The following is a 23,850-nucleotide window of genomic DNA, read 5'->3' on the forward strand; positions in this document are numbered from 1 at the left end:
TTCATTAGGATTGCTTCAGTAGACATCTGATGAAACCAGAGCTGTTTGTCTAATAAACATTTATTTATTTTCATGGCATGTGTAGCTGCAGATAAACATGCTATGCATACTACTGCCATCTGATGTTGGGCACGGGCAACTTGTGTTTGTTTGAAGAAGTCTTTTTGAGTCATAAGGTATAGTGACTTCACCTATCTTTGGTAATATGCATGGGCACCAGCTCCATTGTTCAATTGTTTTTTTTATTTTTCTTTCTCTGCTGCCTGGTTCAGGCGTCTCTGTGAGCTCAGGTTCGATGCTGCTTGGTGTTTTCACCAGGCCCTCGAATTTGTTGCTCACCGGTTTCCCACTCGTTGATCTCTACCGCTGCGTATTGCTTCGACCCGTTCCACAGTGGATGACTTCCATTATACAGGAGTCAGGATCTTGGAACACCATCACTTTGGGGATCAAGAATGTCTTGTGATGGTAAGAATTCTGTTTCATTTCTGTCAAACTTGCCAAACAAAGTACCCAAGGACAGAGAGCATTCTATTTGCAACATGTTTGTCCCACGATTATCAAGAGGACTCGCGCGCCTCGCATTTTAAAAATAAAAAGACGATTTGAAATCGACAGGCATGGCACATCGCTTCAGCTTCCATGGTGCATCTTCAGGAGGAGGAGAAGGATACTCTCAACCTCTTTGGAGAACAAGAAGATCTACAGCTGCTCTTATGTTTATGGCTTCGAGATGGAGAACATTTTCTGTGGAAAGCTATGACGATGAAGCAGATGGACCCCTGCTGGCTCATTTGCTGGCCCCCAAAGGTTGTCGCTGTGGTTACTGCTCTCCCGCATACAACTCACTCCAGAGAGGCACCAGCTTTGTACTCCTGTGCTTTGTCAGAGGCTTGCGGTGCACCACTGCTTCATGGCCGTGGTCAGCACTGAATGTCTGAGTCTGACCCAACACCCTCCTCACAATTGGTGCCAAAGCCCTCCTCGAAGCCTCACACATTGATTGCCGTCTCTGTGCTGGCCCAGAAGATGCCCACGGGATCTCTGTCGGAGCCAAGAGACTCTGAGCTGAAAACCAGTGAGCCGGATTAATCGGAGCTGAGACATTCTAAACCAAAGACTTCTGACCCAAGACTCACCAACCTGAACACTTCTTGGTGCCCTGGACAGCTGCCACAAGGCATCTATATCCAGCTTGACACCGGTCGGATCCTGGCCAAGCCTTCCCAGGTATCTAAAGTCTCGGTTCCTCACAAGAGGAATTTGACTTTTTAGAAGAGGCCCTCGACCTTACTGTGGCCCCAACAACAAAGATGCCTTGGCGTCATGACAGAGCTACTGCCCTCTGTTCCTTCCTATCCTTCTCTGACTCCACTTCCTCTTCCAATTCCCCCTTCCCTGCCTCTCCTTTGTTACCTTTGGACCTACAGCATTCCTCACAAGGTTCCTCTCATTAGGTGGGAGGGGATAATTTTATGTCCCATCATTTAATGCCCAGTCCCCGAACCCTTGGGAGGACCATGGCTCAGAACCCCTGGCTAACACTAATTCTGCTTTATACCCTGCAAAGCTTTCACCTCTGGATGACACCAGCTCGTACCACGAGGTCTTAAACAGGATGGCCACAAGGTGGAAATGCATGTCTAGCCCGAGGAAGAAGACATCCTGATAGGAACCCTCTCTTCCACACAGGGGTCCCTCCAGTCCCTCCCGATGCTTAAAGGCATGCTTAAGCCCACTGGGGGACATCTTTAAGTAGTCAGTGAAGGTGCAGGTTGTCATCCCTCAGTGGACAAAAGGTATAAGGCTTCTTCTTCTGACCTGCCCTGCCCTACATCAGGGGCTAGCTAAGCTGATTCCTTAGTCATGCACACAGCCAGAATGCCTGCTAGCTCCTTGAGTGTAGGAGATGTGCCCCCTCTGAACCGGGAAAGTAAGAAGGTTGATGCTGGTTGCAAATGTTTGGATGCACAGTCTGCCACCCGTTGGAGCATCACCAGTTTCATAGGCCTTCTCTCTGTCTGACCTTTCCCTCTGGGATCAGATGGAGGACCTCATCTACCCTCTTGCAGACAAATATAGGAAACGGGCTCAGGAATTGGTGACGGAAGGAAAGATAATTTCCAGCACTAATGTCTGCTGCACTTTATATACTGCAGATACAGCTACACAGAGCATAATCACTAGCGTCCATGCTTGGCTGCACATTTCTGGCTTTACACTGGATTTAAAGCAGCACCTAATTAATATGCCCTATGATATGGAGCATCTCTTTGGGTCCCAAGCCGATGAAATGCTAGAGAAAATTAAGAAGGAAACTGATAAGGCTTATGCCATTGGCACTCTCCAAACTCCAGCTTCCTGTAGTGCTTTTCACGGATCTCTGTATTGCAGCACAACCAGGAGTTCCACCCCGAGACTTCCACAGCCATCCCCAGACAGCAGCAGACACCCTCACAGGCTTCCTACAGGAGAGGATACAGGGAAATAATGGCAGGGTCAGGGGAGAGAGCACCGGTCAGTGGAACACAAAATGCATGCACTACTCACCAAGGGTGCCATGAAACCAGTGCCGCCACAATACTGCGGAAAGGGGGTATGCACCAGATACTTTCTCATTTCCAAAAAGGATGGCCCCGTCAGGTGCATCTTCGAGCTCAGGCCCCTCCTCACCTGCATCCTGTCTGAGCACTTACACATAGTCACACTGCAGATGTTATCCCTCTTCTACAGCAAGGCAACTTCATGACTGCCCTCAATCTGAAGGTGCATATCCATGCACCCTGCACATTGACGTTACCTACGGTTTGTGGTGAGTGGAAAGCATTATCAATTCAAAGTGCTATCCTTGGGCTCTCCACAGCCCCCATGGTGTTTACTAAGTGTCTGGCCATGTTAGTCACTCACCTTAGAAGGAGCAGAGTCCATGTGTTCCTTTACCTAGATGATTACAGCAACAATGCGTAGCGCACACACAGTCATGTCATGAATCTCCCTCACATCGCAGTCTAGGCTTCATGATCAGTGCAACCAAGTCCCACTTCAAGCCCCTCCAGGTAAAGCCCTTCCTCGAGGCCATTCTCGACTCAAGAGTAGGGAAAACTTATCCCAGTCCAGCAAGTGTGCAAGCATTCCAAACGCTGGTACCTATTTTTCAGCCAGACAACGCACCCACCCCAACTCCCCCCACCAAGTTGTCAACCTTGAACCAGAGCATTTGTCAGGGGAGGCGGGGCTCAATACATCACAAGGGGCATCTGCTCATTCAGTATATCCCCAAGATGGACTACAGTTTGGCATATCTGCTCTGCAGGACACATCAACGAGCCTCTGTATGGGAACTCTACCCTCAAGTTCTACTCCTATACATCCATTATTGAGGGTTCTCACAGATTGCCCTGCTTGCCACTGCTGAAAATGCAAAATACCTTCAGGCTCCCACAGGACACGAGCAGTGGATTATAGATGAACTGGTCTGGATATTTGCTTATGCTTTTCCGCCTCTCCGCCTCCTCCCATTTGAGGTTCAGAAGCTCAGGCAGACATCCCTGACTCTCATCCTAGTAGTTCCAACTGGGGAATGCCAGCCATGGTTTACCTCTCTGCTTTAGCTCTCTAGTTCCTCACAAGAAGCTCCCCAACCTTTCAGACTTTCTTTCTCAAAACCAATACACTCCGGCATCCCAACCCCCAACAGCTCAGCCTTGCATTTTGGCTCTTGAGGTCTTAGAAATTGGGTACTTTACCTTCCCTGCAGAGCGTTTGACCTTTCTGAAGGAGGCACGCAGCTAGGGTCTGCAATGTGGCCAAAAGGAAATGGTTCATTCACTACTGTGTCGATAAACGTATCAACCCCCTCACAGCCTCTGTGCAGGACATTGTCTGTTACTTTCTTCACCTATGGAAGTCCGAGTTTGTCTTTACTTCGGTCAGTCTCAGTTTAGCTGCTGTGGTTGTCTACCTGCAAAATAGACAATGTACTTCACCTTTCACAGTCCCAGTCATTAAGACTTTCATGGAGACGTCTCCTGCTCCTTTTGTGGAACCTCAGCATAGTATTGACTGGGTTAATGGGTCCTTCTTTCAAACCACTTTACTCTTGCCCTTTGGGGTTGGAAGGTGGTTTTGTTTGTAGTCATAACTTCCCTCAGCTATGTCAGTGCAATACATGCTCTTACCTTGAAAGAACCTTTCTTTCAGGTACATCAGGGTAGGTTAACCCTAAGAACCAATCCCAACTTCCTCCCCAAGGTTGTTTCTAACTTTCATCTCAGACAAACAATAGAACTCCCCCTGCTCTTTCTGTCTCTTCAGAGTCTCTAGCGGAAAGCGTTCAGCATACTTTGGATGTTAAGGGTGCTCATGTACTATATTGACCAAACAAAACCCTTCCATGACACACCGCATCGCTTTGTGTCTTTCTCCAACCACACAAGGGATATGGGATATTATATTTCTAAAGTAGGTTTTGCACACTGGCTCATTAGGTGTATACAGACCTGTTATGCAAAACCCAAAAGACCCCTCCTCGTTCCTCCCAAACCCCACTCCACTCGTAAGCAATTACATGGTCTGCCCCTCACACATTTACCAAACACTATGTGTGGATATCTTGGGCTGCCAGCAAACTAATGTTGGCCAGGGCGTCCTACGTATACTTTTCCAGCCCTCTGCAACTTCCTTAGGCTACCTCACCACTTTTAGGAGGTCTATTTTCAGTCTGTGTACCTACAGCTACACATGCCATGACTGATAATGCTCCTTACCCTGTAAGCATCTGTTTGTGGCATGTAGTGCTGTAGATTCACATGCACTATCCCTCCTCCCCGGTCATCTGTGTTTGTTGCAGATGGTGTTATTCGTTCACCTTTACTTAGCATGGTCATCTCTACTGTATCTCTGTGCTCCATGTACATCCTGGCCCTGTGTGTGGAAACAACCGAACATTGAAGCTGATGCTCTTGTGCATTACCAGAGATAGCTTACTATACTATACTATACCTCAAGACTCCAAAAGACTTCTTAAAAAAAATAAAAAATAAAACAAGTTGTACACATCTGAGCCACTAGCTGTCAGAAGTATGCACAGCATGTGAACCTACAGCACCCCTCCCCCCCTCACTTGAGAACACCAATACCAAGAATGTGGCTGTGTTTAATATTTGCCCTGCTCTGCCTTATTTAGTCAGCAGTGGCTTAAGTTCTGCGGAACACAAACTAGTCAGATGGTTACAGTCCCAGAACAATGTTATCTGGAGCAGTAATCGAATATCACATATGGGTGAGGTCTACTGGCTTGTTGGGTCCTATATGCCCTTGAAAGCGGGCCGCCATTTTGACTGCAATGTTCCAAACACAGCTGGACCTTGTGTGCTGCTTTAGGGCTTTATGTATCGCATAAATAATTTTCACAAAATTAGAAGGAATTTGAGTTCTGTTTTAATACAGATGAAAGTACCATGTGAGTTTTTTCTAATGCCAAATTAATGAGCAACACTATCGATGACACTCACCAGCTTGAGAGCGTGATAAACTTATCTTCAGTTTTCATGGCAGATTACTCAGGACTGGTGGCCTTCGCAAGTGACTCGTCCCATGGCTGCCTCAAATTCTCACCTTTCTCCAATCAAAGCTGTAAGAGGTATTGGAGAGGAAGAAAGTAATGTATTCTGGTTTTAAAGAAGAAGAGTAAAGTTTGGGTGTTCCTTTTCCAACTTTCTCTCTTAAACAAGTATCTTCCCCAAAATCCGCCATTCAAAACAGTTACAGATTTTATTGGCATTTGTAGATGAAGAAGGCTTGAGCCAGTTGATCTGTAGACTGCTTATTAGAATAGTTCTAGACACAGCTCATGCAGGTGTTCAGTTTTGTTGAATGCAAGGTCCACCGATTAAGCCCTTTCAAACCTGCAAGAGACACACACCCTTCTCCATTCTTTGGTGTTCTGCTACAGGTTCTGGAATGAGTGTGTATGCCCTGCTCAGGAGTATTCAGTGCACTGGTGTGCTATTCGATCACCATGACAAACTGATCCATTATGCAGCAATGGAAAGAGAGGAGTTTGAGAAGGAGCTGACTTTTCCATCTGACAGTTCGTGTGCTGTTGCTTGTATTTTCAAGACAGTTTGGTCTGATTGTGTATGGTACATTTTTGATACCCCAAATCTACCTCCAGATGGGCTGACATCAGTAGTCACTCCAGTCCTATGGTAACTAATGGAAGGAATCACTTTAAAATTGAATTGTGATGTTGGATTGCCAGTATAGTAATCCCATGTGTGGTGTTTGAGCGAGGATCTCTGCAGGAGAACTTGTCATCCTAAGCCAGCCATGACTTGTGATAAGTGCCCCTCTTTATTAGATCAACTTGTTGATGTACAACCAGTGGCCCTTTAACTGCAGCAGAGACATCATTATTTTGCAAGGGACAATAATGGCTTTTGTTGATCTTTTCCCACCTCTTACAGGAGGAGGTATTTGCCAACCATCGCTGAGCAACTTCAGCTTTCTTGGTTTTGCAGCTCCCCGCAGATTTTGGCTGACAGGTAAAGAGGCAGTTGGTGGTGTCAGAGCATTGACACTTTCCACCACTTTCCTCAAGGTTTGTACAACCCAAACGAGAAGGCAAATGGGGTAATGGGTCATCATTGCCCATTCCACCAACTCCTTTATGTCTTGTGACACCCTTTGGAGTGTATGATCAGCATTCACTGAAGCACCAGCTTCAACAGATTGATTTCCTCATTTTCATGTCAGACCAGTGAATAACAAGGTTTGAAGTCTGGTATTGCTGCTACTGGCTTCAGACAAACAATACCCAACACGTTACTTCCCATCTGTAATGTTTGTTCCTTTGGGTACGTTCTTCCTCAGATAGGCGACTCTTTGCCGGCTACCCGTCCCCTGAGAAAGGTTTGTGATCAGGTTTGTCTGTCCTTCCTTCTAGTTCTGTCATTCTTTGGCCTTTGAGGGGTTGTACCATGCCAGAAGTTAGGAGGCCAAGAGTGATTCCAACTAATTCAACCTGGACATCTCTTTTAGCCGTGGGGGTTGTAGTTGTAGCCTCTCAGACAATACTTGTTGGCTATGTAAAGTTTTCCTGTTACAATTTAGGTTTGGGGCTTTTTTGTTATGTCGAAGAATAGGTGTGTGGAAGAACTTTCACATTGGTAAGCCATGAACAGAGTTCAGTAACTTATTCTGCCTCACCATAGCTAACCTTATAGAGTCTGATGTAATTATTCTCTGCCAGATGAAGATTCTTGCCTGGGTTCATACTTCAAAAGGGAAACAAATGGTTCACTGTGGACTAGAGATCAATTAAAGACATTTAAGTCAAGAGACTTCATTAATTATATTTTAATGCAAATGATGACTTCAAGGTTTGACTGTTCTGAGCAGATGCGATGAGGAACTATTACAGATAAATATTGTTCCCTCTTGCATTTAATTCTCTCCTGGGATGCCAACCTGTGCATCAGTACTTCGCTTCCTTAGAATTTGTGGTGATAGATTCATATATCATGTAGTAAAGAGCTTGCCAGTTAACACCATATGGTTGGCATCAGGTGGAAGAGTTCTCCACAGTTACAAACTCTTTTGTGCTGTCTAGGAATGTGGGGATTTCATGACCGCGACCTCGTGCTTCGTAAATCCCTTTACACCCTGATGGAGAAAGGAGTGGAAAAGGAGGCCCTCAGACGAAGGTGGAGGTGGCAGCAGACTCAACAGAACAAAGAGGTACTGAGCAGACACAAGCTTTCTGCTTCTTCTAATGTGGGTTTTTCTTTTTATGCATTTTCCTGTTAATGTATATTATCACTCATGCTTTAAAACAAACAGTTTCATTTGGACAGATTGCTGAAATGTACCAAAGAGCTGGATTGAATGGATTAGAATCTTGAGATGAATATCTTATATTGAAAGTCTGTTGTGACTATTTGTGACGAATCACTGTTACTTCATACCCAGTATCCCCTGGTTAACTTCCATTGCTTCCTCGCCAGTCCCCATGTCTGCAGGTCGAAATGTTTCACATTTGTCACCCATTTTCAGTTAAGGGTAGCACACTACCCACTACCATTGCAGCCTGTCTGTTTTGATATACCTCCCCACATGCCACAATGGTTTTATTTCCTCATATCATTGCATATTCCAGTGTGCTTTTTTTTTTCTCCAAATCCTTTTTCACAGCATTATTTTTCTACGGTGGATAGATTGGGGTTTCTTGTCCTCATCCCCTCTGTGTTATGATGATACAGGACATGAGAGCCCCCTTTTTCAACCCAAGCTTAGTGGAGTATGACCCTGTTTGTATGTTATGTAAATACCGGTCACTAGTCAGTTCTCTCTTGCCTAGTGAACTCGCCTCCCGCCTGCATGAAATAACAGGCAAAGGCAGTGAGCACATACTCGAATTACCTGTTATTTTGTGGAGCCCAATACAGTGACTTGCCTAAGTTTCTGCTGTAGGATAAAGTATACCTTACACTCTACTCTGACTGTGGGCCTGTACTTGCTTGTTCCAGTGGGAGACATACACTTCAGTGGTTACTGTCGTCTTCACTCCTAGTAATAGTGGGTGTACACAAGCATTCTTAATTTTGGAACTACTTTAATGTAGGGCCCCAAAACACCCTCAAGTAATATGGAATGGATAGATTGGGCTAAAATGCAGTAGTTGTTGTAGGGTTGTCACTGTACTAGGATCAGTTTGTCCACGTAGGGTCAACATTGAATGTTTGCAGACTGTCGCTCTAACTCTTTTCCCTACCAAGATCATCCATGTGCATCTCACCGGCAATGTATTATTGATATTAAAGGCTCCTGGAAGTAGCTGGGAGTCAACACCTCTAAGCGTGTTACTAAATTTGAAATGTGTGTATACATATTTATGTGCAAAGGCTCAGCTTTCGAGGACTTCGGTATCTTTGTGGTCTCTTTGGAAGCTAAACGTTTTGCTCGGCCTGGCGTTAGATAATTGTGGCAATAAAATCATGTACGGGAATCAAAGGAGAATGATGGGCGATGAACTCATTGTGCTTTAGTGCACTGTAGGTTGCAGTAATACGAGCTGGCTGAAAGGATTTTGGTAGCTGCATTATTATCTCAGGAGTTTAAGATCACCATATATTCACCCTGTGCTTAAGGACTTGCTTTATTGTGGACTTGGCCCAGAAATGCCTGGTGCACCCCTGCAGGCTAGGAAGCCCAGTAGAGTGTATGATTGAAATTGTGTTATTCACATATTCATACCCTGTTTCCTCCTCCGCAGAGAAGTAACTGCTTGAGAAACGTAAGCTGGAGTTGTTCATAATTAGTGAACCCCAAATACATAATCTTAACGACAAAGTGGTTTTTATAGGGACATCTATTTAGTTGTTTTCCCGAAATGCAGTGAACCGTGTTCCTTTAAATAAAACTGGGACAGACAAGTAAACAACGCCGTAGGACGGTCTGTGGGAGGAGCTGTACTTTTCAGTGAAGGATTGTGTAGGTTTCAGCACTTTAATGACGTGTTTGTTTTCTCATTTTTGTGCTGTGTGGGTTTGCGAAGAAGGCGGCAATTTGCTGTTTTTTGTTTATTGTCTAAAAGGGAAGTATTTGCTTTCTTCTGTTTTAAAAATGAAATAAAATAAAATGTTGTAACATTTACATTAGAACCACGTCGTATAAAATCACAAAAAAAAAAATAAGACACTTCTGCCTCCTCTTCCATAATGCCATATGCTGATCAACTGTTACGCTGTGGTGTGCCTAGAGAGTGATATAAATACACTGAGTGTTTTCATGTTTGTTTGATGATGGTGGCTCCTCTTTTATTTAGTAGTATGTGTATGTCTCACATTTCTTTATTTTCTTCTGCCAGCTGGAGGGTCGATCGCCCTACATGTCAGTAAAATATGATTGCCTTTTCAGGTTTTAGATGTTTTACTTAGGGTTTTTCACCTTTTCTTTGCTTTTACATGTATAGATGCTTGTCTGTGTCCCCCTGTGCCCCAATAGCCTATGCCCGTATTCCCTAGATTCAGTCTTTGTATGGTCTTCTCTAGATAAATACAGAATGACGTTATATTTTGATGGTGGTTGCCTGCATGATAAACCACAGTAAGACCCTGCATAAAAAGGGACATCTGCTGCTTGTTCCAACAAAGATTAGGCTTCAACAGAGTCCCACAAAAGCGATTTCTCTCCTTGGGCTGTCTAGGAATAAAGATAGTAGTAAACTCAAGTGAAGATCTATCTTGGCGGGCTTCCTTCAGTAGCAGTTCTTGATACCAATATCTTTGTTCATTCCAATGTAAGTCTTGCCACATCAGCTGACCAGTTTAGAAAGTTCGAAGGGGAGAGACTGACAAAGGTCTACTAAAGTACTAGTACCATTATCAGGCCCTGCCTTAGACACCACTAATGCTAGTGTAGTCCTTCTTCCTTTTTAAAAAATAAAATAAAAAAATTGCTTGTAGAGCGGCCAACTGTTTTCATTTCTATGCCACCTTCACCTCAGCATGTTTCTCCGTTTTTTTCACATAGTCTGTATATTCTGTGTTTTGATGGCCTTATCTACCTACATGTTGTTTTTCACCCAGTTGCGGAGTCTTACAATAGCAGGTCATAATTTTTCAGCTCTCTCAGTTGTATGTTCCCCCTCCTGACCCCTACCTCTGCTTGCACCTGAGGGGATACCCTAGCCACAGAACTGGCACGTTCCACCTTTTGCGACACTGGCATGGCCATCTGCATTTGGAGGCTGGGTGTTTGCTCCTCTGTCATCTACTCTGTTAGGCTTGTAGCATAATACATGATTTAGGAGCTAAATCTCCCTTGTTTATGTGCCACCGACACAAACAGATCTAACCAAGGTCAGTAGCAGTTCCCATGCAAGGGCTCCCATTGTCCTTCATTTGACCCATTCCTATCACTGGTACTAGGCCCATACACACAAGTGGTGCAGCATTCTAATCAGCACAAGCTGGGCAGTGCTAGATGGCAGGAATTTTGTGGATTCTGTACATTTCCATCATAGAAATGTAAGGAAAATGTGTCAAAGTTTGAAGTTTGCATGGCATTTTGGGTTAAAAAAAACAAAAATAAAACTCATGGGATCCACTCTAGTCACCCCATCCTGTATTCGCCCAAGTGTTCGGTTTAAAATTTTTTACAGGTTTGCTAGGTTTCCGTAGGTACTGGCTGAGCTAGAGGCCAAAATCTACAGCGAGACACATTGCCATAAAAAAAAAAGCTCAGTTTTCAGTGGGAAAATTTGATGGGTCCGTGTTGCATTTTGGGGCCTTTCCTGTCGAGGGTACTAGCCTTACCCACACAAGTGCGGTACCATTTGTATCGGAATACTTATGGGAGCACAGAATAGTAGAACAAGTGTTACTACCAATTGTATTTCTCTGCATTTGTGCCTTCCCAGTGTGTAAGAAAGAAGACATTTTGCGAAATGCCCTCTAATTCACATGGTAGTACGGATCACCACAAATTCAGAGATGTGCAAATAACAACTGCATCTAAATTCCAATTTTGGAAATTCAAATCTTTCATTGATACCTATTTTGCAGTCTTCATATTCTATTGAATCAATTGCTCAATGCCCGGTACACAATGAAAAAACGTTGCAAGGTGACGCTCAGTTATTGACTCTAGGTAACTCAGGTTCTTGGAAAACCCAAAAACCTTTTATATTTCAGCAACTAGAAGGATCTATCAGATATAATAGTATATTGCTTCTGTGAATCAGCCATCGTGATTAGAAGTTACAAATGAAAATGTTGTCGAAAATAGCTGGTTTTTTTTCCTTCTAATTTTTACAATGTTTTTTTATTTCAACACCTAGTTTCTCTGTAAAAACCTTAAGAGATCTACACAAATGACCCCTTGCTGAAATCAGAATTTCGTCTAGTTTTCAGAAATTTTTATTTTTCTGGGACCAACAAACTGGAAGCCGGTTGAAATACAAACAATAGGAAAAATGGGCTATATCCCAATAAAATGCCAAAACTGTGTTAAATGTGTTTTTCTGAATCAAGTCTGCTTGTTCCTGAAAACTGGGAAGATAATTTTAGCACCACAAACCTTTTGTTAACACCATTTGCAGGAATAACAAGAGACACTTTCTTCTGCAGCACTTTCTCCCCATTCCTCCCCTCCCCCCAAAAACAAAATGTAACTTTATTTTGGCTAATTTCTCGGTCCCTTCCATGGAAACCCACCAACAGTGGGTACTTTTAGAATCCCCAAGATGTTGGAGAAAAAAAGGATGCAAAATTGGTGTGGATAGCTAAAATGGACAGAAATGTATGGAGGCCTATGCACAAGCTACCTCAAATAGCCAAAAAAGGCTTAGCACAGAGGGGTTTAGCCTAGCAGCGAAAGGGTTAACTGAAGGGCTGGGACTGGCGGCGAATGGGAATGGGAATCATGCTTTATCTCATTGTTTTTGGTAATCCTGACCTAACTACTTCTACCTCTTGGTAAGCCTGTGTGTTCTGCTTGTATACATTGTTTGCCCATTCTACTGCCATTAGACCACTTCTTCCCTCCAGCCCAAGAGCAAATAAATGCACAGTTTATCCAGACATGCAAGTAACGCAATGAGCTTTCAAAGGTGTGAAGCACCAGGTTTTTGTAATACCTTGACTGGCACATTAAAACACACTCAGAACTAATGTAATCAAAGGCTGTAGATTACAACAAAAGCACGCTGTGTGTGTGATTTGAACATTTCGGCTTAATTTTTCTTGAAGTTGGAAGTGCTGTCTGTGCACTTTAGGCTCTATTTGTTGCAGTCCCAGCACAGCAGTGCTCGTACAACTCCTGATAACCTGCCACCATACGGCTGAGCCTAGTTTTGCTCCGAGAAGGAAGTTTTCATGAAGGTCCGCTCACCTCTGAGAAGCCCAGTGCTGAGAGTAGGGTTTTTGTTTCAAAGGGAACCAAGAGGCTTTGTTTCTGGGACTGCAGCCAGAATTGCATGCACAGTGCATTTGATAGTAGGGGAAACAACTTTCAAACTACCCACCCTCTTCTGTCTGGAATTGCATTGAGTCTAACTCCGATGTGGTGGTCACCTTTTTCCAGAGTTGTCACATTCTATTGGGACATTATGTTGACATTCTTAGGTTTGGATTATGGATACGTTTTAATGTATTGTTTAGTTTTTGTTGTTGTTGTTTTTTTAAACTCCTTCCTGATTATGGCTACATTAACCAACATTTTCCCTTTTTGTACTTTTGGATGAATTGCTTTCACCACTTTCTAGATGATTGAATAATTAGTGCCCCATCACTCCCCCAAGATCTGTTTAGCCTCTGATAAAGAACATGCTACAGAACAGTCAGTCATTTTGTGTTAGTTGATGTGAATTTGGTAGAACTCACTTGTTCCTGTTTCCAGGCATTTTTTGTTGGTTTTAAGGGGCCTGGATTGTGATGGTTCATAGTCTGTCTTGCCAAGGAATAGTGAGAACTTCAGATGCACCATCTTTACATTGGGACACAAGATTGAAAATCTTGGAGATTGATCTTCACACACAACGGCTTTTCGCTGTGTGCTGGTGAACTTTGAATTATAATTTTGACTTTTCAGAAGTGACTGGTGAGCCAATCTCCACAATCAGGTTATCAGTCTGAAAATCAGAAGTTTAGAATGAATAGTTGGAGGCTGCGTTCGTGCCTTTCAAAGTCTCCTGACTGGAATGTGGTGCTTGTCTTTAAGGGAGACCCAGTGGCATTGCTTGTCAGACTGACCATTCAAGTTTAGAAAACTGGTGTGGAGCACATGATTTTTTTTCCATGGTTCACTTTCAATTCAATTGGAGGCAGACAGACTACAGAGTTTAGCAGATGCCACAAAAATGGGATGACGTGCCATTCTCCTAGTGTAACTTTAGCACTCCTGTACATATTCTCGATGTTAACTTTGTCACAAACCACAAATCAAAGTGCCAGCTTAATCCTTTTGGTGGTCCTGACCACAAGCCTCTATCTCTGACAAAATATGAACAACTTGACTGTCAAATTTGTGTACACATGCCTTCTTGTATTGAGATAATTGTTTCTGCTTCTTATGCAGTACATTATATGTATCCACATTTGAGTACTTCTATACAAAAAAATGTATTTTTCTAATGTTTGACGCCCATCTTTCATCATAAATGTACTAATGGCTTTAGGTTTTTCCTCTGTCTACATCCAATTCTTTGTTTTTATATTCTTTTATTTTATTTTGTTTTGCTGTAGTCTGGGTTAGTGTACACGGAAGAGGAATGGGAGAAGGAGTGGAATGAGCTAATCAAACTGGCATCTAGTGAGCCTCGGATGCACTATGGTGTAAACGGGGGCAACTGCACAGGGTGAGTGAAATGCTGAAGTCGTCAAAATTTTTTTTCTTAAGGGGATAGGTGAGGTGGTGGTGGCTGATGTTTATTTCGTCAGAGACCTCTTGTGATTCTGCAAATCCTAGCTTGAGTTTCAAGTGAAAGAATTAAATGTTCTACCAGTCAAGTACATGCCTAGGCTTGTCATTCTTAAATAATTCACTATTTTTTGTAATTAATTCAAGAGTACTGATGTGTTTAAGAACCAGTTTACCCATGAAGCAAATTTAATGATGGTGCTAAAGGATTTTCTAGCATAATTTTGACTTCTAGTATTTTTAGTTCATGAGGTTCTGTACAAATGGATAGTGTTCTGAGAGTACATTCAGTTATTTGTGTCGCCAAGAAATAATTTGAATATTTAGTTACTCATTTTCCTCCTCATTTGTTCCAAGCGCGCTCAAGTAGTTTCTCTCAAATAATGAAATATGTAGCAACGTATTTCCTTGACTTGATCAATGGAGACCAGTTCTCTTGGGCACAAAAGCCTTCTGAAACAGTATACTTATAAATGTTTTTCTTGTTTTAAGCCACGTCATTTCTACCTGCCTGGCTACCCAGAAAGGCCACTTTGCCCTACTTCAGTCTTTTGAGCCCCGTATAAACAAATGCTCTATATGGAGGATAAAGGCAGACCGGCACACTAGTGCTAGGGTGCCATAAGGGATTTTGGAGTGGCACTCTGCTTTGGGTTTAATGTCATTACAAGAGTATAGCAAATATTGCTGAATTTTCTGTTGCTGCACACAATGTGCAGTGTTATGCAGCACTCCAATGTAACTTAAAATGTATCCAACGTTTTGGTCAATAAACATATCTACCCCATATTTGAAAAAGTTGCTGCTCACATGTCTCAAACAGGCGTGTGGAATTTAATAAAATATCTACTTGTCCATGGGACTGGTTTCTTCGTAGAGCTACTTGTCCTGTGAAAAAAATCTACTTGTCCCTTTGGTGCCACGTAGTGTGACAGCAAATTATGGCAGCAATTTCTATATATGAGCTCTGATAATAGCCTCTTTGATTATGCCAGGGCTACTACTATAGTAAGTATTGAATACTTGCAATTTCAATCCCTAGTATAGCAACTTACTTATTTTGCCACCTTTCCGCAGATCTACATACTGGGGCTGGAGGATGCAGTAAGCAATACTTCCAGGGCTGGAATGCCTTTGAGTCTGTAAACTACTAAGTTGCATGTTTTAAGGATTTTCACCAGCTTTTATCTAATCTTTTTTTGTAATGATAAAGGTTGGAAATTTACTCCTGACAGTAGTAGAAGTTATTTCATGGTTGGGGAAAAAAGTGGTTGGAGGGGAAGTGAACTTGTAAACGCTCAACAGATTTTCACATGAGTAAATCTACACATGCATATTTGCTGGTGTTAACATTTAGTTCACAAATATTTTCTAGGAATACGATTTCCCGGTCAACTTCTGTAAGTTCTTGTGAATTCATGAAAGACATTAATTCAAAGACATATACCATGGGTGCACTTGTGACTTTCTTTAAGAATTGGGACCCTAAAATGGTCTGGTGTTACAGACATTTTGTTTTTTATTAAACTTCTATTTCTCAATCAGCTAGCTTTACTTAGAATGATCGCATTCTGCTCTTCCACAAGGAGCATATTAGCACACAAAGTTCAGTACAAGGAACTTCTGTGGTAATCGGTGGTGTAACAAAACTGGAGGGGAGCCCCCTGCAAAGAACAAGGAGGGTCCCCCTTGTCCAGACTCGCTCAGGGCAGGTGGTGTGCTCAGGGGGGGGCTCAAGGGGGGCTGCGTGGCCTTTGTTATGACACCGATGGCAGTGTGTGCTTTCTGACACCAAACTCTTTTTTGTTACAATGGTGAGGGCCAGGCAGCTCCCACAACAATACATTTTACAAAAGCCATGTCAAAATAAGACATGTATTGACGAAATCAAAAGACTCAAACAATTATTGGATCGGTTGGCTTTGCCAGTGCTTGTTTATTTTAATACTCTCCATAACCTTGCTGAAAATGGTTACACTGATTTTTCCATTAGGATCCATCCATTAACACATTTTACTAAATGATTCTTTAAAGAAAACGTTTTTTCCTACTTGCATTTTTTTTCTGAACATTTTATTTTGAAAGCAAAGTATATTCACTCTTGCTTACAAGCTTCTGCAAATGTTTGCGTCTAATCAGAGAGCATTCTAGGAGCATTATACTTAGCCTCATATTATTAAACTTTTCAAATGTGTGTACATGTTTTCTAATTTTTATTACTGGAACCACTGTCAATAATGCAGCGTGACCTTAAAACGTTTATTTGCAGCGCTCACCTTAACAATGAAGGCTTTCCATTAATGAACCATAAATACAAGTTCAAACAGCATTAACTATGGACACACACACCTCAACTGCAGACAGTTCCCGTCCCTGTACACTGGCAGCCAAAGTGTTTGTGCTGGAAGCGGTTGGGCCTACTTGTCCCAAGGACAAAATAAACATGAAAACGTGTTGCCCTTGACCCCAAACAATATGTCCTGGGCGTCGGGCGATAGGAATTCAACATCCCTGCTCACAAGTGCAACCCAGTTGTGCAGCAGACACAAATATGTGTGGAAGGCAACACATATCTTAAAGTTATCATCATGTCTGCCATTCTCTGTATCTTTTTTCCTCAGTCTAAGTGGTTAAAGATTTTCTTTCTTGTCTTATGAAGGTGTAATAGGATGTTAAACTAAAATCAGTGATGACTTTAGGATAATTTTTATTCGTAAACTCCACAGGAAGCCTCAGCCATTGAATAGTGCTGCCAACAGCCACGCCGCCAGCAAGCTGAATCGTAACATACATAACTCAATACATCCTATCATATGACAGCCTAAACAGAAGGCCACTAAATGTCTTCCATCTTGTCAGGAAGATTATTCTTTATTAAGAGTTGTATGTAGTCATGTTCACAAATTACAAGGGTCAGGCCCTTTCAACCACATGCATAAGTCACCACCACAGAACAGGTTACGGCTTAACTACTCTTCAGGCTCCAACAGCTAGAAGAAACTGAGATTCAAATGTTGTATTCCACTTAATGATATGTCCTTAGGAACTTGCCCACTATTCCTTCCTTACAAAATTAATATATATGATTTCCCAGAGACCATTTTGTAGCACTCATTCTTCCTGTGTGCACCAAGAGAATGGTTGCTTCAATCTGTTGATGTAAAATAAACCCATAAGTAGTATGTTAAGACAAAAAATATATCTAATTCAAAACAGATGTTTGTGAATAACGGACCTTTATGCATTCCTGTAAAATCATCAAAACAAAACTATACTTCTGAGATGTGCAGTGTAAGTCCAGGAAAGACTGATTCATGTCAGATGATCAGGGTCCACTTAAAACAAGCACATTACATAATATGTTTCTAAATGTGGCTCACAGAACTGCACTGCCCTCGGGCCATGTTGGTTTTCAAAAAACAAGCAGAGGAGCAGAGACAGCCTCCAAAAAGCTCAAAGCGTCAAAGTAGAAGATTTTAAATGTCTCCTCAGTGCCGATATCCCCAAAATCACATTTGACACCTGCAGAGCACCATAAAACATTGGAGCTGAAACTGCCTCCTTCGGTCCCAAAGATACCTTCGGCCTTGAAACTGCATCAGCCGTCAAAACCATCTTCGGTGTTGAAAATGTTGTCCGCAACAAAACTACCCTCAGCGTCGAAACAGCCAAAGACTATGTCCACGTTTGGAGAGAGGCTTGTTAAGCCAGTTCTCAAGAAACTCCCAAGACAAATTGGACAAAAGACAAAAAACGTTGTGTTCGATGGCATATGTTGCTGCAGATACACATGTTTGGCACAGTCCGCTGCCTGGTGTTGGGCTCGGAGTATTACAAGTTGTTTTTCTTCGAAGAAGTCTTTTTTGGTCACGGGACCGAAGGACTCCTCCCTCTTCGGCTCCATTGCGCATGGGCGTTGACTCCATCTTAGATTGTTTTTTTCCGCTGTCGGGTTCTGACTTATTCCTTTTCGCTCCGTGTTTCGGTTCGGAAAGTTAGTCAGAATCTCGGAAGAAAGCGTCGGTATTGTTCCGTTCGGTATCGGGATAGTTAGGTACATCGACACCGATCATCTGAAGACTTTGGGGTAGCTTCGATTCCCCCATCGGGGCCTGGTCGGCCCGACCGCGTGCGACATCGAAGCCGATGGAACGGACCCCGTTCCGTTTCTGCCCAAAATGTCACAGTAAGTATCCTTATACAGATCAGCACTTGGTCTGTAACTTGTGCTTGTCCCCCGAGCACAAGGAGGATACCTGTGAGGCCTGTCGAGCCTTCCGGTCCAGAAAAACACTCCGGGACCGAAGAGCCAGGCGTCTACAAATGGCGTCCACGCCGACAAAACAACATTTCGACGACGAAGAGGAAACATTCTCGGTTCCGGACTCAGAATCCGGAGACTCCGACGTCGAACAACAGCAACAAACTGTGAGTAAGACGTCGAAAAGTAAAACCATCGACAAAACGAAAGCCCAGGGGACGCCACTGCCAACAGGCCATGGCTCGACCCATAAAACAGGCGACCCGTCCAAGGCGCCGAAAAAGGGCACGCCCATAGCGAAGACACCCGACTCCGGTCGAGGGACCGCCATGGAGCAACCTCGGAGCCGAGAAAGCGGCTCCGAGAGACAAAAACAAGATACCGGCACCGAAAAACATCGGCACCGAGAATCCATGCCGAAAGGAACAAAAATTCTGTCGGTGCCGAAACCGAAAAAAGATTCTCTCTCGGCGCCGAAAAATACCACACCTTCATCCTACTCGGAGGAACAAGGAATAAGTGGCCAGATGCACAGATTTGGACAAGAGCTCCAAAGTGTAGAATCAGACTACACACAAAAGAGACTGTACATCCAGCAAGACACAGGGAAGATATCAACCCTTCCCCCAATAATGAGGAAAAGAAGGATCAGTCTCCTCAAGGATGACGCACAACCACAAGCCAAAGTGGTTAAAAAAGTCACGCCTCCGCCCTCTCCACTACAACAGGCATCGCCGGCACAAACACCGCCACAAATGCACTCACCAGCGCAAACTACCATAAGTCAAGATAATCAGGATCAAGACGCTTGGGACCTATACGACACCCCAGTGCCGGACAATGATCCAGATTCATACCACACAAAGCCGTCACCGCCAGAGGACAGTACCTCATACTCACAACTGGTGGCTAGGGCTGCAGAATTCCACAATGTCCAACTGCATTCCGATCCTATAGAGGAAGATTTTTTATTTAACACCCTCTCGGCTACACATAGCCAATATCAATGTCTCCCAATGCTACCGGGGATGTTACGGCACGCAAAACAAATTTTTGAAGAGCCCGTAAAATCAAGAGCCATCACCCCAAGGGTGGATAAAAAATACAAACCACCACCCACAGATCCAGTGTTTATTACTTCGCAGTTACCACCTGACTCCGTAGTAGTAGGGGCAGCTCGCAAAAGAGCAAATTCCCATACATCTGGCGACGCCCCACCTCCGGACAAAGAAAGCAGAAAATTTGATGCGGCAGGAAAAAGAGTAGCATCACAGGCAGCCAACCAGTGGCGCATCGCAAATTCTCAAGCGCTGCTGGCCAGATATGACCGCGCTCACTGGGATGAGATGCAACTTCTCGTAGACCATCTTCCCCAAGAATACCAAAAAAGGGCGCAGCAAATAGTTGAAGAGGGACAAACGATCTCAAACAATCAAATCCGCTCTTCACTGGACGCAGCCGATACTGCAGCGAGAACAGTCAACACTGCTGTCACCATAAGGAGACACGCTTGGCTCCGCACTTCAGGCTTCAAACCTGAAATCCAGCAGGCTGTCCTTAATATGCCCTTCACGAAAAACAACTTTTTGGCCCTGAAGTGGACACAGCCATTGAAAAACTTAAAAAGGACACAGACACGGCCAAGGCCATGGGCGCACTCTACTCCCCGCAGAGCAGAGGCTCTTTTAGAAAAACTCCATTTAGAGGGGGGTTTCGTGGCCAACCCACAGACACCACCAGCCAACAAACAAGAACCACACCATATCAGGGTTCCTTCCAAAGGGGAGGTTTCAGGGGATATAGAGGGGGTCAATTCCCAAGGAGTAGGGGAAGATTCCAGACTCCAAAAACACCTCCACCTAAACAGTGACTTTCAAGTCACGCAACCCCTTCACTCAACACCAGTGGGGGGAAGACTAAGCCAATTCTACCAATCTTGGCAACAGATTACAACAGACAATTGGGTATTAGCAATAATCCAACATGGCTATTGCATAGAATTCCACAAATTCCCACCAAACATCCCTCCCAAAACACGCAAAATGTCACCACAACATTTAGAACTTTTAGGACTAGAAGTTCAAGCACTACTGCAAAAGGATGCAATAGAGTTAGTACCAGTACAACAAAAAAACACAGGAGTTTACTCCCTGTACTTTCTAATTCCAAAAAAAGACAAAACATTAAGACCAATATTAGATCTCAGGACACTAAATACCTACATCATATCGGACCATTTCACATGGTCACACTACAAGACATCATTCCACTGCTCAAACAGCAAGATTACATGACCACATTAGACCTAAAGGATGCGTACTTTCATATACCAATACACCCTTCTCACAGAAAGTACCTACGGTTCGTATTCAAAGGAATACATTACCAATTCAAAGTGTTGCCATTCGGAATAACAACTGCACCAAGAGTGTTCACAAAATGTCTAGCAGTAGTAGCAGCACACATCAGGAGACAACAGATACATGTGTTCCCTTACCTAGACGATTGGCTAATCAAGACCAACACAGTAAAAAAATGCGCAAACGACACCACATGTGTCATACAAACCCTTCACAAACTGGGGTTTTCCATCAACTATACAAAATCACACCTAGAACCGTGTCAGACACAACAATATCTAGGAGCAACCATCAACACATCAAAAGGAATTGCCACTCCAAGTCCATAAAGAGTGCAGGCATTCCACAAGGTAATAAGTGCTATGTTTCCAAACCAAAAGATACAAGCAAAATTTGTGCTAAAACTTCTAGGCATGATGTCATCATGCATAGCCATTGTCCCAAACGCAAGACTACACATGCGACCCTTACAACAGTGTCTAGCATCACAATGGTCACAGGCACAGGGTCAACTTCAAGATCTGGTGTTGGTAGACCGCCAAACATACCTCTCGCTTCTATGGTGGAACAGCAAAAATTTAAACAAAGGGCGGACATTTCAGGACCCAGTGCCTCAATACGTTATAACAACAGATGCTTCCATGACAGGGTGGGGAGCACACCTCAATCACCACAGCATTCAAGGACAATGGGATATACACCAAACAAAATTTCATATCAATTACCTAGAACTGTTAGCAGTATTTCTAGCGTTAAAAGCCTTCCAACCCATAATAACACACAAATACATTCTTGTCAAAACAGACAACATGACAACAATGTATTATTTAAACTAACAAGGAGGAACACACTCAACACAATTGTGCCTCCTAACACAAAAAATTTGGTAGTGGGCGATTCACAACAACATTCGCCTAATAGCACAATTTATTCCAGGAATACAAAACCAACTAGCAGACAACCTTTCGCGAGACCACCAACAAGTCCACGAATGGGAAATTCACCCCCAAGTTCTGAACAAGTACTTTCAAATTTGGGGAACACCCCAGATAGATTTGTTCGCAACAAAAGAAAACTCAAAATGCCAAAACTTCGCATCCAGGTACCCACACCGCGAATCACAAGGCAATGCTCTATGGATGAGTTGGTCAGGGATATTTGCATACGCTTTTCCCCCTCTCCCTCTCCTTCCATATCTAGTAAACAAGTTGAGTCAAAACCAACTCAAACTCATACTGATAGCACCCACATGGGCAAGACAACCTTGGTATACAACTCTACTAGACCTTTCACTAGTACCGCATGTCAAACTACCCAACAGACCAGATCTGTTAACACAACACAAACAACAGATCAGGCATCCAAACCCAGCATCATTGAATCTGGCAATTTGGCTCCTGAAATCCTAAAATTCGGACACTTAGACCTCACACAAGAATGCATGGAGGTCATAAAACAAGCTAGAAAATCTTCCACTAGACACTGCTATGCATCTAAGTGGAAAAGATTTGTTTACTACTGCCATGCCAATCAAATACAACCATTACATGCCTCTACGAAAGACAAGGTAGGATACTTACTACATTTGCAAAAAGCAAAGCTCGCTTTATCATCTATAAAAATACACCTCGCAGCAATATCTGCTTACCTACAAATTACTCATTCATCGTCTCTATTTAGAATACCAGTTATTAAAGCATTCATGGAAGGGCTAAAAAGAATTATACCACCAAGAACACCACCAGTTCCTTCATGGAATCTTAACATCGTCTTAACAAGACTCATGGGTCCACCTTTCGAACCCATGCATTCCTGTGAAATGCAATATCTAACCTGGAAAGTCGCATTTCTCATTGGAATCACATCCCTCAGAAGAGTAAGTGAAATACAGGCATTTACCATACAAGAACCATTTATTCAAATACACAATAAAATAGTTCTAAGAACAAATCCAAAATTTCTGCCAAAAGTAATCTCACCATTCCATTTAAATCAAACAGTAGAATTGCCAGTGTTCTTCCCACAACCAAATTCCGTGGCTGAAAGGGCACTACATACATTAGACATCAAAAGAGCACTAATGTACTACATTGACAGAACAAAGCTAATCAGGAAAACAAAACAACTGTTCATAGCTTTTCAAAAACCACACATAGGAAATCCAATCTCTAAACAAGGCATTGCTAGATGGATAGTCAGATGTATTCAAACATGCTATCTTAAAGCCAAAAGAGAATTGCCTATTACACCAAAGGCACACTCAACCAGAAAGAAAGGTGCTACAATGGCCTTTCTAGGAAACATTCCTATGAGCGAAATATGTAAGGCTGCAACCTGGTCTACGCCTCATACGTTTACTAAACACTACTGTGTAGACGTACTAAATGCACAACAAGCTACAGTGGGCCAAGCTGTACTAAGAACATTATTCCAAACTACTTCAACTCCTACAGGCTAAACCACCGCTTTTAGGGGAGGTAACTGCTTTATAGTCTATGCCAAACATGTGTATCTGCAGCAACATATGCCATCGAACTGAAAATGTCACTTACCCAGTGTACATCTGTTCGTGGCATTAGTCGCTGCAGATTCACATGTACCCTCCCACCTCCCCGGGAAGCCTGTAGCCGTTTAGAAGTAGATCATAAATCTTAAACATCTGTACATTTGTAAATAATTATTATAAACTCTTAACGTACATACATATTCACTCCATTGCATGGGCACTATTTATAGCAAACAACTCCATCCTCACCCTCTGCGGGGAAAACAATCTAAGATGGAGTCGACGCCCATGCGCAATGGAGC

General features: G+C 43.1%; 1 protein-coding gene across 4 annotated transcripts in view; it reads left to right on the forward strand.

Annotated features, from left to right (window-relative positions):
- The window catches only part of OTUD7B (OTU deubiquitinase 7B), a 196,782-nt gene that overhangs the window by 131,486 nt on the left and 41,446 nt on the right, over positions 1-23,850 (forward strand). For all 4 annotated transcript variants that reach the window (XM_069218229.1, XM_069218228.1, XM_069218230.1 and 1 more), the window contains 2 exons: positions 7,613-7,740; positions 14,247-14,359. In XM_069218229.1, the coding sequence (XP_069074330.1) occupies positions 7,613-7,740; positions 14,247-14,359 (241 nt within the window). The remainder of the gene's footprint in view (positions 1-7,612; positions 7,741-14,246; positions 14,360-23,850) is intronic.

The sequence above is a fragment of the Pleurodeles waltl genome, chromosome 12, assembly GCF_031143425.1.
Source record: "Pleurodeles waltl isolate 20211129_DDA chromosome 12, aPleWal1.hap1.20221129, whole genome shotgun sequence".
In the NCBI taxonomy this organism is placed as follows: Eukaryota; Metazoa; Chordata; class Amphibia; order Caudata; family Salamandridae; genus Pleurodeles; species Pleurodeles waltl.